The 15,603-nt window shown below is 43.8% G+C and overlaps 1 protein-coding gene across 1 annotated transcript in view; it reads left to right on the top strand.

Moving 5' to 3' along the window:
* Positions 1-7,238, top strand: part of LOC306790007 (CD109 antigen) — a gene marked incomplete at its 3' end in the record, with an annotated part of 28,006 nt that extends 20,768 nt beyond the window's left edge. The window contains 18 exon segments of the mRNA XM_079286112.1: positions 216-285; positions 441-525; positions 619-736; positions 1,080-1,193; positions 1,362-1,583; positions 1,585-1,617; positions 1,669-1,810; positions 2,451-2,627; positions 2,786-2,867; positions 2,965-3,196; positions 3,365-3,539; positions 4,117-4,307; positions 4,425-4,580; positions 4,695-4,760; positions 5,429-5,568; positions 5,686-5,842; positions 6,777-6,879; positions 7,036-7,238. Coding sequence (XP_079142238.1) covers positions 216-285; positions 441-525; positions 619-736; positions 1,080-1,193; positions 1,362-1,583; positions 1,585-1,617; positions 1,669-1,810; positions 2,451-2,627; positions 2,786-2,867; positions 2,965-3,196; positions 3,365-3,539; positions 4,117-4,307; positions 4,425-4,580; positions 4,695-4,760; positions 5,429-5,568; positions 5,686-5,842; positions 6,777-6,879; positions 7,036-7,238 — 2,466 coding nt within the window.
* Between the last annotated feature and the right edge of the window lie 8,365 nt (positions 7,239-15,603).

The raw sequence follows: 15,603 nt of genomic DNA, 5'->3' as shown, positions 1-15,603 counted from the left end.
ACAGAGTTGAGACTGTTTTACTGCTTATATCACCTGCTGAGACCTGACCTATATTGTACTGGCTGTTACACTAATGATGCATGATCTGATAGTGGACATCCCAGTACAGGCTTTTCATGCCTGTACTCCACAAACTGCTTTTAGCTGTAATATTAGCAGCTATTGTAACAGATATACCCATTGTTAGCGTCTTCTTTGTATCTTTCACTCCACAGGAATGTAATTTCAGGATGCTGACCAATGCCAGACTATATCAGAAAAACAAGCCCGATGGACCCACAAATGGTACGATATTAAATAGCACACTGCGTCAACGTGATCCTTTTTAGAATAGCATCTCTGGGGACCATTTTGGATTTGTCCCACAATTTCCACTGGATTTTATCTTCATCTTTCTGCTACTTGTACAGTACTGATCTCTTCTCTCTCTTCTTTTTAAGACGGCGATGACCTAATGGTAGAGAAGTACTGGAGCCATTGGATGGATGCCACTGAATCCTTGCTGTGGTTCGACACTAGTGTCAGGTGAGTGCTGAGAAGGTACTGGTGATTCTAATGAGTGCTCGGTGATGTGCTCAATAAATTCAGTGGTGCGCTTTTGTCTGTCACTTCTATCAGTATTCAAACGTGGGCAAGTGAGAAAATAACAGTGCCGGATGGCGTTTCGTCTTTGAGGGCTTTTGCACTGGTGATGTCAGACAACCTGGGTCTGGGCTTCACTCCTGTGCCACAAGAGGTAACTAAATATTCACTGTAGCCTCTATATGTCAGTGATGTTTCTCAAATATGGAGTTTGTATTTCCCACAAATCAAATTGCTTCCTTTTTGCAAGGAAAGGAAAAGGGCCTGGAGACACGGGGAGTGATTTGATTTTCAGTCTTTCCCTTTCTAAGTACTCGAACAACTTCCTACGCTGTCTTGTAAACAAACTAAAAAGTATTTGCGCCGTAAAGAATCGCAGCTTTAACAATGTTCAAGGTTGTAAGCCCAGTGAGCCCTGTTCCATAACTTTTAATATCCGCTGTTAACAATGTTTGCCGAAGTTGCTTTTGAATCGGTTTATGTCCTCTCATTCACAGCTCACCGTGTCCAAAGACTTTTCCTTGTCTCTGGATGTCCCATCGTACCTCATCAGAGGAGAGGAGATTGTGCTGGAGGTGAACATCATCAACCATTTAGAGCATGACGTAGAGGTATGGAGGACTACATTTATGGAATATTCTGGCTAAAATAAGACTGACCTGGAAAATATGACTTTACTCCCGAACTGATGATTTATTTGTACCTTCCACTGATCACTGTCATTTATGGCACACGGAAGATGGTACAGTGCTTGTTTTAAAAGCCGTTCCTCTCAACAGGTAATCGTGCTGCTAGCACAGAGTGAGGCCTTTGAGTTTGTTTTGGCAGACAGAGGGGACGCCTCGGTGGTAAATGCCCGAAAACTCACCATGGGGAGTCATGCGACTGCTTCAGCGCTGTTCCCTATAAGGCCCGCGGGTCTGGGCGAGATGGAAATATCTGTGGATGCCGTATCCGCGGAGGCCTCAGACAGCCTTGTTTGGAGAGTGCTTGTGAAGGTGTGGTATGATGGGAAAGTGTTTTCAGAAATGTAACGTGCTGCGTGGCATGCGATTCATCCTATAAGTAACTTCCATGTTCCCGAAGCCTGAGGGAGTTGAACAGTCCTTCTCGGAGACTCTGTTCCTGGAGATGGCCCCGTTGAAATACAACAGTTCCAGATCCATCTCCTTCTCCTATCCACCAGATGTGGTTGCGGGCAGCCAGAGGGCCTACGTGGCAGTGGTTGGTACGTCCACGATTTTGTCCTCCCTATTGTGCGAGTGGCAGTTCCATTTTAGCACTCTTCTTGTTTACTTGAAGTCAACTAGGCATGCACAATATGTGCCCGCATTGTCCTTTGTGAATAGATGATGATTTTGGGTTATATGTCCTGAAAACATTTGGGTACTGAATGTTGAAGACTGGGGAATGATGGACATCAAACAGGAATGTTTACGGCGGGCAGATTCCGAGCAGCTGTCCGGCTGTTGGACTTGGCTCCTTCCAGGTTGAGGGCTGTTGGGATTTTGTCATGGTAGAAAGGAAAGCCTCGATATTTTCCTCAGTTGTAGCCAATTTCTTTGGTTTCTGTGCTTGTTGTGATAGTGAGCATTACTAAAACATCAAGCAAACGTGCAGGATGAGGTTTGTTGTGTACTGTGTAACTTTCTGCTTGTGATGGTCTTCATTCGTTTCTTCTCCATTCCTCCGTACCTTGTAACTTTAAGATTTCCTAAAATCGTAGTATATAAAGCTGGGAAAGGTTCTAATAATTCCCAGTACAGACACTTTCTGGCCCCTTTTAGGTTCGTTAAGACTGAAAGCTATTCATGAATACGTGCAACAGTTAAATCTCTCCTCCTTCCCTCATGTATTGCTTTACACAGGTGATATCTTGGCCTTGTCCATCAGAAACCTGGATTCGCTGGTTCAGTTGCCCGTTGGCTGTGGGGAGCAGAACATGATCCACTTTGCTCCGTCTATTTATGTAATCCAGTACCTGGACAGTTCAGTTGAGGGCAATAAAGAGATCAGGAGCAGGGCTCTGGGCTACATGATGGAAGGTAAGCGGCCCTGAGTCACCAACGTAGAGTCAATGGACTGTAAACAGTATTACTCTATGAGTAAAGTTAATTCATGTGCTCCTCAGGTGCAATAGGGCATCTTGTGAGCGACGCTTTATTGGATTCAATTTTAAACTTGTTCTATTTTCTGCTGTAAGGATATCAAAGGCAACTGTCCTACCAACGAGATGATGGCTCATTCAGCGCTTTCGGAGCCAGCGACACCTCTGGCAGCACATGGTAGGTCACCGGTGGAATGTTATTTTCACTCAATCATCACCTGTGTTGGTTTAAAAGGCCTCTAACGGTGCCTCTCCTCTCTCTCTGTGGTTTCCAGGTTGACAGCCTTCGTGCTGAGGTGCTTCCTCCAGGCTCAGTCCTACATGCAGGTAGACCAGAGTGTCCTGACCAGAGCCATGACTTGGCTCTTGAGCCACCAGGGGCCCCAGGGTGAGTTCAGAGAGGTGGGCAGGTTGATCTCCACGGAAATACAGGGAGGACTGGATGGTGGTTCAGTGGGACTCACTGCCTATGTACTGATGGCACTGCTGGAGGACGACAGCTACGTGGTGAGTTATGGGGAACTTGTGTATTTTAGTAAGTTAAGTTATGGGATTCAACATGTAGTATACATAATGTGGTATGAAAAAGTGTATATCATATTTTTGGCAAAGAAGTCAGTTGATGGTAGTGGTGCAACGGCTGATAAAACTCTTGTCTGGTTTGTCTGTGTGAAGGACAAGTACCGAGGGAATGTGTCTCTGGCTCAGAGGTTCCTGGAGAGCAAAGTGTCCAGTGGAGCGGTGGTCAGTAACTACAGCCTGTGTCTGGTGGCCTACGCTTTAGCTCTGACCAATAGTCCTGTGGCGGACACTGCCCTGGATGAGCTCAGCAGGAGAGCTGACTACAGAGGTAATTTAGCAGTTTATTTCATGTTGAGGAATGTGCAAAAGTCACATATCTACTTCAATACCTTCTTATTATTGTTGATAATGCATGCATTAAATCCAATGAAAAGGCCATGATATGGATGATACGTTGGACTACATTACTATTTGATGAATATTTTAGGAGCGCCTTGACGTGAATTTCAAGTCAAATCTCAGATTAGACTTTGCAGTTCATAACTGCTTGATCAGCACATTCATTGTGGCTAAAAAACAAAGGTTGCTTTCAATTAGCAATGTAAAGCGACGTTGTATGGTGAGGACTAAGTCAGAGAGGAGTTTGCAAATGTTTTCTACCACCAATGATTAAATATTCTGCAGGCCGAAATATGAATATACAAATTCAGCAACCCTGAAATACTAATCGTTGATTTACTGCAACCACAAAACAATGACTTGTGGCTCCTATGTCTTTGGGCAATTTGTAGGCAGTTACTGTATTGTGCCACCATCTGGCCAAGTGCTAGAATTTGTGAGTGGGTGAGACTTATTTTTTTATTGTGCAGCACAATAAGTCTGTAAGTTTCGATTTTGTTCCAAAGATGGAGTCAGGATGTGGGGATCCTCGGCCGGCCTGGAGTCACATGACTGGCAGACGCCCTCAGCACAGATCGAGATGGCCTCTTATGTGCTGCTGGCTCTTTATTGGCGCGGCAGCTTGGTGGAGGCCATTGAAATCTTGAAATGGTTAAGCGAGCAAAGAAACCATTTAGGAGGCTACGGGACCACACAGGTGACGCCACGCTGTGTTGTTGCTCGAGAAACTGAAATGGAGCTATGCAGCTGGAAATAGAATTAAGACCCGTTTGTTCAAATACACGTTAAACTGGCGCAACATTTCCTTTCTCAGGACACAGTGGTTGCCCTCCAGGCTCTGGCTGTTTACGCTGCCTTCAGCGGTGCCAACGCCATCGACCTCCGACTCTACATATCCGCCCCGGCGTCTTCATTCATGTCACTTTTAAGCATCAACTCCACCAACTATCTGACGTACATGCGGCAAGAGGTAATGGACCTGGGTGGAATCCTGTGCTCGTAGCGTGATTCATATATTGAATCATTTATGTGATAGTGTACAATGTGACCATACTGTTGTCATCCTTTACTTTATGTTTCTTAGATCAATTCTGACAAAGATCTGACCTTAAATATATACATGGAGGGAAGAGGATTTGCAATATTTCAGGTACAGTAAGTTACTGTTTTTATTTCTCTGTAAAGTACAGATTTGATTAGTTTGGAAATTTAGTATGAATTGTGCGCAAAAAAACAATCCCTGTTTCAGGAAAATGTAACACCACAACCTCCCACAACGCAGGAATGTTTCCATACTTCAAACATTAACATTAAACTGGTTAAACAACTGTAGCATGACCAGAATAAATTGAACACAGCAGCTGTGCGTGGTGGCTTCACCCAGTATGTGCTAAACCAAAACAGCAAAATGCAAATGTGGCATGATCATCATGGACTCCCAGCAATTAACATCTGGAAGGCATACTGTAGCTAGAAGTCCTTTCGTGTCTCCGGATCGGATCACTCACAGGAGGACTTTGGTGAGAGGTTAATCTTTTCATGATGTTCAATATTACAAACCCACCAAATCCTGTTTATGCTTCCATGATTCAGTACTTTATTGTTGGAACAAATACAGAGATGCAATCTTTATTTCATCTTTGCTTCATGGAATGGAAAGATTCCTACGACGACACTGTTATTGTGACGTTGAATTGAATCATCTCCACTATTGACTCGTATATTAGCAGGGCTATCAGGCTGTACAGTACATTTAAGCTCTTCGCCACTAAATCTAAGTTTCTTTACATTTTTAAACATCTCCATGAATCCATCCAGATGAATATCTTTTACAACTTGGACACCAAAGCTTTTTCACAGAACCTGCAACTCGCCAAAGACGAGGAGGCTTTCTCATTAAGTGTTGATGTTACTGAGGAAATAGACAACAGTCACATGCTGTTAACTATATGCACGGGGTAAGTACTATATCACAGATGGTTGGTCAAATATGCCTGCATTTATGACTTCATGCATGTCAAATATCCTGCAACACAAGGGACTGTAATCATGTACATCTTCCTTGTCCTCCCTAGGTTAAAGGACAATCAGGCGATATCTCATACGGGCATGGTTATACTGGACGTGGGCTTGCTCAGTGGTTTCAGTCTCTCTCCTGGAGCAGCTGGCCTTACTGACCTTATCAGAAATGTGGAGATACTTCCTGAGAAAGTCAGCCTCTACCTAGATTCAGTAAGTGTTTCACCATGTGCTCATTTCACGGTCAGGCATGAAATGTTGAGGACGGCCACATCGTAGTCGTACTTTGTCAAGCAGCAGCTGTTTGGTTGGAGGGTTGGAGGGTTGGAGCCCACGAATAGAAGTGTTTGACGAACCCGAGTCAGATCTCTTTGGTTTTTTTGGCCTCTTTGTTAATTATTCAATTGATTATAAAGCCGTCAAACCCATTACATCTCATTTGCGTGTCATTTTCAAATGACAACTCGTCAGGTCATTAAAAGCCCCACACCCAAAGAACCAACCCTGAGAACATGACCTCTGTGTCCACAGTGGTAGCTGCAGTAAGGGTCCGCAACAGGCGGCCACTTCCGGTCCTGAAAACTTAAGCTCATGCGGAAGTGCCTTAATCTTGCATTATTTCTACTGGCCAGCAGGGGCTGCAAAAAGAAGTCGATTGTATAGAAGTCTATGAGAAAATGATGCTACTTCTCACTTGATTTATTACCTACGTAAACATTGTAACCATGGCTTTATGGTCTCAATCGCTAGTTTCATGTCTTCTTCAATACAGCGCAGTGTTCATTTCGTATATTATGGTCCCATTTAGAGTAAAATACACAATAAAGCAGGGTATGCTTTAGGGCGTGGCTACCTTGTGATTGACAGGTTGCTACCACGGCGTTGTCACAGTGAATATATCCATTTCTTATATACAGTCTGTGGTCTGCAAAGAACCACACTTTTCTTGTTCAGTACATTTTAAAGTGTAATTGAGGAGGAGAATGTGAGGGCTGCTGTATTAGGCTTCCCTAACTTAAAAGAAACAAACGATTACATACATCAGGTACATATTCACAAGATATGAGCGAATAAGGTAAGTAAATGTTGTATTGTGTAGTATTGTGTCTTCATGTCGAGACATTCACTTTTCTGGTCCCATTTGCAGCTGAACAAGTCAGATGTTTGCATCAGACTTCCAGTTATCAGAGATTACAAAGTGGCTCGCGTACAGGATGCTGTGGTGCGGGCTTACGACTACTATGAACCCAGTGAGTACAGTTACAGTGAATTCAATCCTGCTCCGTCTCATGTTGGACTGGGAAAACTCAAGACCACTAAACCACACTAGCAAGCATGACTTTTCAGCGACATACACACAGTACCATGTACTGACTATCATACGATTATTTACCCCCATCTCACAGCGAGAAAGGCAACAAGAACATACAACTCCGACCTCCTGCGCAACATGAATCTGTGCTCCTTCTGTGGAGAGAACTGTGATCGCTGTCGGCCTGGAGTCACCATCACCGTGAACTCCCCTCAGTCGTCTCGCTCCGTAAGCAGCGCCACCTGCAGCTTCATCGGCCTATTTCTTGGAGCCACTGCTTCTTTTATTGTCGTCTAATTGGAATGAATTATAGCTAAGATGCAATCAGACATAATTATATAATGTTGTATGTTAATATGCACTGGATGCAGTCAAATGTTGTTGTTTTTTAAATACAAGTTATTTCTTGACGAGTGATTGTAATATTTAGAGGCCTGTTTGCATGCAGCTCTTTAGCTTAGTGCACACGACGTCTACGGTTTATGAAGTGTTTTGTATTATTTCTTGACGTAATGTGAATGAGAAATGACTGTCTTTGGAAACCTATCAGTCAAATTTAACTCATGTACTTGTATTTTGGTTCAATTGGAAAACAAATAAAGGAATTTCTCTACTTGGGGTCATGAAAGCTGCCGTCCTCCATTAGGGTTTCATGTGTTGACTGGAATGAAAGCTTCAATAAAAGAACTCACGTTCAGTTGGCAACAGAACAAATGGAAATGTACCACATGTGTCCCGGTGTCACCACCTCAGAAAATGCAGACATGTTAAACTGCCGGAAGTCATACAAAAATCTAAAATAAGATTCATTCGACAGGCTTGCTCTGCTTTCCCGGCTTTAATGGGGTTTTTACTCGTGTTGATATGTAACAGTCCTGCGTGAGGGAACCAGACCTAACTGAGTTAAGGGTTAGGGGTCAGGGTTAAATATGGAAAATGCCCCTTCAGATCATTTGGAGCGATGTGAAATCGACCATTCCCCTCTGCCACATCACGAACCTTTGAGCCAGAGGAATGCAGACTGATCTGGAAGGCACACATGTAAGTCATCACCAGATAGTAATCAGGCCTGACGCTGCTCAAGTATCACGAATGTTATTTCAAAGACTTTCAGCCGACTGTGTTCCCTCCATGGGATGTTTCATTTTGTACAACATAAACATTTCACACCATGTTCACATGACCAAGATCAGTAATCAATCATTTGGAAGTGACAGCGATATTAAAGTTTACTTTCCTCCAGTGATGGGAGGTGAGTTCTGTCGCTAAATCTGACCTTTGACCTCTTTGTAGGTCAGCGTCACTCTAACCTTATCTAACTCCGTCTATTTTTAAAGAAAAAACTATGTCTTCCCTCAAAGGGCAATAACACAGACATGGAATGAAGTTAAAAATACAAGTTGAAAAACTTCTGCACATTTAAACCCTTAACTTTTGGCTTCATTTGAACGTAGTAAATTGTTACAATTTGTGAGATTATCTCCCACGATTGCTTCCCTTGGTTTAATCCTTCAAATTAAAACTTTACAATGAAGTGAATCCATCAGTAAAGATAACTGACCACAGCACAGTGGCATGACAAAAAGACAGATCCTGTTCTTTTAGTAAATACAGTGAAGTTTGGATATCCCAAATTTTGACCATATGTGACCACACTGTCTTGCGCTTATTCTCTGTACTCGCATGTGTTCCCGTTATAAGACTTCACCTTATATAACCATGTTGCTCTAACTGAAACTACACACCGGGAGCTCACAGGAGATTTATGCATCTTCATGAAAAGGGGAACACTTCCAAAAAAATCATGGGTAGATACCAACTACGCTGCCACAGTGTACCCAACGCATAAATAAATGAATTCCATACAGTCCCCATAATAATGAACACCGTTTATAACGTCTCTTGGCAATTTTCCTCAAGCTTTGTTCCACAAAATAAACCCTGAGAGGTTGCAGTACCGGTCACACCAACACTAGATGGCAGTCTTGCTCTCACAATAGCCACAGTTTCAAAGCATAGGTGCGAAGCCCTTATGAAGCGATACTATCACAAACAGGAAACACTTTTGGCCGGCACACTTTCCTGTCTGGAATTTAATGATAACTCTGCTGTTACCACTAAATACAACAAGTGGGTGTGACACCAGGCATAATATTTACTCCACCATAGTGTTGATGCATTTCAGCAGAGTGCATGTCATGTGCGAAATAATGAAGCGAGGCCCCAACGTGTCCTGTATGCAGTCTGAGAACCAAACTGCGTGTAAACGTGTGCGGGATAACACCACACACGTATAAAGGTCACGACAAATGACCCTTACTCGCCGCCGGGGCCGCGTTGTGGATCAGGCAACAAAAACAGCGATCAGTCAGGGGCATTCACTGGTCATGATGTCATGCGTCTACTATGTCAGAGGCTTGACAACTGTCTAATGCGGTGGACTTAACTGACAGAGAGCTCAGTTGCAGTGGAGGTATTAGGACTTGATGATGAGTTGAGGGGAGCTCTATCTTAGCATAAAGATGTATGGCAGAGAGAGAAAAAGAGACTTGCGTCATTTGTCTTTCCCCACTTTGTTATCTAGTGATGAAGAGCAACGTGAGATTAAAAGGGAAGAAAATGTTATATCCCCCAACGTGAAAGATTTAGCAGGAACCGCTTCAATATTTCTGCAGACGTTCCTGGAGCTTCGGGTTGGGGGTCAGACCATGCCCGAGATACTGAGCTCTAAATAGATCAGGTCCATTGAGTCTGATGACGATTATTAATATTTCCGCCCACGTCAATGGCAAGTAATGTTGGCAGCGTGGTAAACAAAGTGAAGGAGACGTTTATTTATGAGCCGGCTCCAGATGACATCAGTAGGAAAGAATCGCCATTTCAACAAACAACCACATCAGGAAACCCAACGTTGTGTCGGGACAGAAATCGTGAGGGGGGACGGGGGGTGACGGGGGGTTGTAGCAACAATAAAGATGAATCTTAAGGAAAACTCCCAACTCACTGGCGATGCTACCTAAACGACTGTGATTCAGGAAAGAGGGTGATGCATTTGTTTGGCAAGAAAAAGTCCCTTTGAGCTTCCATCCCACCCAGAGTGGGCGTGTGTTTGCACAACCTCCAGGCGACCCTGCGCAGGCCGGCCCAGACGGGCAAATCCATCACAGACAGAGGGGACTCCAGAGGAACAAAGCAGGGCTCAAGCTCCACTCAGTCATCCCTGATCTTATCACTGTGGGCTGATCCTCTCAGGTAGAGATGACCCCAAACAAGAGGTGTCTGGTTCATCCTTCGTCATCTCCAGAAGATTACGTTTGGGTTATTAGTGTCTGTCAGGCCAAATGTCTGCCCATGTGAGTCACTTTCCCTTCATGTATCAACAGGTAGTCAACTTCATGTGTTTATGTCTGGTATGAGCTGCTACGAGCCCAATGAGACATAATACAAACAAGAATCCAGAATTATAAACTACGTATCGTGGCCCTGCACGGATATCTCCAATGTGTAAGTGAAAAGAATTATAAAAATGCACATTTGCTGTATTGATGTCCGATGTCAGACGATTGGTCAAAGCACCACTTTGGAACCACTTTGATGCTCTGACTTTTTCTTCCAGTGCGTCAGTGAGGTTGACGTTTGTGAGTTAGATGTCTATTGCGCATGCTGCATGACATTTGGTCCAACCATTCATCTCTTCCTCGCAGATTTCACAGCAACTTTGAATGACCCTTTCCAGCCCCGCTGATGTTTCAGTGCAACAGAATTAATCAGTTTTCATTGAGGAGAAAGGCTTCAACGGTGCCACCTTTTGGAGCGCGATTGATTGATTCTGTCTGGCTCAAGGTGGTTTACTTGACTTCTGGGCTCCATTTATCCAGGCCTCTCACACTTGGCATCACCCGGTGAGTCACTTCAGACTCTGGGGTTCTGTTAAATCTTTGTGAGAATAAATGATTCACACTACAGGACAGACTAAACGAACCGGTACACACACACACACACACACACACACACACACAGAGGGAGAAAACGCACCAAATTCCGCGATGACTTCTCTCACTGAGGCGCTCTCCTAGTTTTCCACTCATTTTTCACCGGGGTCAGTTTCGCTGCCCCAGATTCAGCTGTCACACATTTCCTCCAATTAGAGTAATCAGAAACAGGTGGGAATAGGATTATACCACTGCTCCTGTATGTGCAAATGTAATTGTACTATACGCAGACATAAGACAGGGACAAAGAAGAAGACGGTTTGTGTGCGGAGGGCAGGGGGGGGGGGGGTGATGAAAGCACCAAGTGTTTGTTTGCACAGACATGTCTGGCTGACATGGGATTATTGTGTGTCTAAAGCACAGAAAGAGCGGGAGTTCCTGCAGTCTGATTCGGACCCAAACACTGTCTTAAAGCGTCCGAATCCACTGCTTTGATTACTCCACATGGAGGAAACGCACAGGACGTGCAGTTCAACACGTGTGACGTGAGGGCTCATGCAGTAGCAGGGTACACGGGACTGATGAATGGAGGGGTGCTGGGAAAATAAACGCTCCCGCTCCCGTTATTCCACTGACGTACGGCTCGATGATAACGAGCACTTAAACGGTGGACCTGCTGGAAGTACTCGAGCCACAGTTGAGATGGAGTGTGCCGAGTAAGACGTGCGCTTTCGTGTCTCCTCGCCCTGTAAGCGGGTCATTAATGGCGTTTCATCCGACGAGTCAACACTTTACCATGTGCAATAAATCACTGAGTTGACGTAGAGGTCATTATGTGTGTGGAGCGAGTGTTAGTTAACAGGGCGGTGCAGATGTGTCCATTTGATTCAAATCATCCCCCCAGAACTTCCTGGTGTAGAGTAAGAAATCCATATAATTCCATGTATCCATACTGACTCTTTTGAACACGCTTACCTTTCCTGAAGAAACACACTACATACTCAAAACCTACTCAGAATTTGTTTTTATAGTGTTGGTACACAAACAGTGTCAGTGCCCTGAAAATAATTTTGATTGTACAGGATGCCACAAAGGTTTGTGACATTATCTTTTGAAGTTGTGCAAGGGATTCTTATAGTGGAAAATGGACCATAAATCATATAAAAATAACTACACATCAAGATGACTTTACCAAAGGTCTGCTTTAATCTCTCTCTCTCTCTCTCTCTCTCTCTCTCTCTCTCTCTCTCTCTCTCTCTCTCTCTCTCTCTCTGTCTCTCTGTCTCTCTCTCTGTCTCTCTCTCTCTCTCTCTCTCACACAGGAGGGCAGATGGTATAAAACTCAGAGGCGTAATATTTGCCTTCTGGCGCTGGGCTGCTGGCCACTTTCGGGCCAATACAACATAGTGAGTGACAGCATTAAGGGGAAGTACCTATAGGGTTAACACAGGTAAGGTAATCACAGCTTACTCTACCAGGAGCAAAATGTTGCCACTCCATTATACCCTCATATGACGTGGCTGTATGTGTATGTTATTAGGTATGCACTCAGCAGTGGCATTCAGGCGTGGGATATTTTGTCAGCAGGTCATAAATCCAGATTATAAAAGGAATGCATCCTTTACCAATATGGTTGTAATATTTTTCAGATTGCTTAAAATAAATCTATACAATCTCCTCAAGCTGACATTCAAGTTATCCCCATTCACAGTCAAGTGGACATCCGGCAGCAACAGCAAGGAAAGAGGACATGAGGATTATGGGACAACCTCTGGCATTGTGAATCAGCTGTCTCTTTACAACCTCAGTGGAGCGTGTAATGATTTCCATAATCATTTTTCACATCTCTGCCTTTCTGCCCCATTAAAGGAGATTTATTGGCAGCGTGAACGTTTGATCTGTTGATGATTCTGACTGATCTTAGGTGCCAAACATGCTGCGTCAATATGCCATATAGCTATTGTGAGGATAATGTGATTTCTGCAGGATAAATACGGTGCAGTGCTGTCTTTCTTTGGCAACGGCAAAGCTGCATGTTGGGTGCAGCCCCAGATGTGCAAATGCAAACATACACCCATACAGTCATGAAGAAAAGTCTGAGTCAATCATTATTTTTAAGGTGTGCTGCTAGACAGCATCTGCATGTACATGCACTGTATGACTGAGTGAACAAGCACTCCTCCCATGTGGAAGCTGCTGACACGTGAAACACCTCAGGGAAACAAATTCGGTGTGCTCCTGATTTTTACACTTACCGGTAAACTCTAACCCCCCCCCCCTCCATCAATCGGCTGGTGTTCGGAGACAAGCTGAGCTCTTGCTGCGGCAGACAGACATAACAGGGATGTCTGTCCGGACGACATGTGTGACTAGCAGGAAAGAAACCGAGCAGGGGCCAATGGGCCGCGGTACACTGCTGTGCCAAAACAAGATGCTCTGAATGTCTGTTTTGTCAGTACTGCTGCACCACACACACCTCTGTTCAGTTACCGACAGCACTGGAGACACAGTAGTCTGCAGTGGTTTGCACTTTAACGTTTTTTAATATATACTGTAAGGCATTTTTGCAAGGGTTTTCCTACCTCTACAGGCAGCTTTTGATTTGCAAGAGAATGAATTAAGAAACTTTCATGAGTAATCATGCTTTTAACATTTATTTTAACAATATATATTCAAATAGTAAAATAAAACTGCTATTTGAATGTGAAAATGAACAGAACAGCCCTACTGTGCCTGTCTGCCTCGTGCGCACTGAATGCACCGCATGATGGGAATCACACGTCACTTTCATTAATTGAAATAAGGAATAATTCCAGAGAGGAAGTGACACTGTGTCACTTCTGACAGCAGCACTAAGTTACATCATGTAAACAAACCACGTACCTATCAGCTGTGCGCTCCAGGTCAGACTGGAGATGTAACACCAAAAGATGGGTGAGTAGTACTTGCTCTCTTCCGATGATTGCTCTTTTTTTAAACAGATATCGCATGTTTTATATCGGGAAATTTACTGCAAAGATAAATACAATACAGCCAACAAAAATAAGTAAACTTTCACCTGCCTGGCGATCTCCCTCCAGCCATCTGCCACCTTATTTTTTATTTTTTTTGGAGTTAAATGAGGAGGCACCATATAGATAACTTCTCATTTCAACTTCAGAAATCAGCTGTTCCTCGTCCATTGCAGCCATTTTAAAAGCCAGCGACAGGAATAAATATGGCGTCCAACAAAATTTCAGCTCAAAGTGTCCTTTAAAGAAGTTGTTCTTCAGAGTCCTGTGGTCACTGTGAGGTTTTCCAAGCATTTAGCAGAGATTACACATTAAGATAGCGTGTATATTTACTGGGCTTTGGAGGTGCATGCAGTGGATTCTTCTTTATTTTTTACCTTAGGACAGAGCAGGAGCAGCTTTTGCTTCTGCTTCTCGTCTTTATGCTAAGCTATGCTAACTGGCTGGTGACTCGAGCTTCATATCTAACGTACAGATACATGAGTGGTATTGATCTCCTCATCTAACGCTCAGCAATAATACAAATCAGCCTATTTCCCAATGTTGTAGCACCAATGTTGGTAGCTTTGTGTGGACTAGCGTCTTCTGTGAAGCTGCGGGGGAATTTCACTGTCAGACTTTCTTGTCTTGATTTTCAATCTTTTAGGGAGCTTTGTCTTCAGTCTATACCCTTAGAAGCATAAGAGTAACATAAAAAGATGATTTTGAGTGCTCATCATCTGTCCAAACATCACCTTAGCACCGCCATAGTCATTATGACTACATGCGTGCTTGTTCGTCAGTTCCATGCTGAGCTCGGACTCTCAATCTAAAGTCATTCTGCGTTGGCAAGGAGACCCGGCACTTAAATTAAGACCATACATCTTTCTGTTCCCAGGATGAACGGCCCCCAGGTCTACAGCAGAGCCGTGACCTCTCTGTGCTCTCATCGTCCAGATCTGAGACGTGTCCCGTCTGCTTAAGTCTTCACCTCCGCCACTGTCAGCCTCGCTGTTCTAAGATCTGCTCATACCAGACCGTACACTGTCGAGCTGCTGCAGTGTCTGCTGCTGTTGAATTATTGGTTTTACCCTGTGGAATTTCCCTTTATTTTCTAGCAGCTCTCTTCAGACATCTGAGGTCCACATGAGGCCGGTCGGTCGGTCATCTGCTGCCATGGATGCTCTCCAGCACTGGTTTTGTGTAGCTGTACCTGGAAACACGTTCAGTCCAGCACACCCCTTTGATTCACTGCACACTGTATATAAATACACACACGCACACACACCTACACACACACACGCACACGAGAACACATTGAAAGGATGTTTCACTTGGAATAAGTGAGATGGAATTAATTACAGTCCAGTGCTTGGGCACAAGGTGTCCATGACTCCATGACTGTGTTCTTGTATGCCAGCAAATTACAGTAAGTGATGATTTCTTCTTTGGCGCATTGTATACTTGGCAGTAAATGTAGATCATTTGTCACAGAAAACTAGAGGTGGGCTGTGTTATGTTTAGGATATAGTTTATTTCTTGGTAGTTGAGTATCAAAAACTGAAAAAAACCAGGTTGACTGAAGGCCGAAGAGGATACATTTAAAGGAATAGTTCGACATTTTGGTAAATATGCTTATTTGCTTTCTTGCTGAAACTTGAGAAATAGCTAGCCCAACAAAATCCAGCATCTCTAAAACCCACTGATAAACATATCTCTTAATCTTCAGAAAAACCAGAA

The sequence above is a fragment of the Melanostigma gelatinosum genome, assembly GCF_949748355.1.
Source record: "Melanostigma gelatinosum genome assembly, chromosome: 16".
Classification (NCBI taxonomy): domain Eukaryota; kingdom Metazoa; phylum Chordata; class Actinopteri; order Perciformes; family Zoarcidae; genus Melanostigma; species Melanostigma gelatinosum.
Note: the sequence above shows the minus strand (reverse complement) of the source record. Positions and strands in the feature narration are given on the sequence as shown.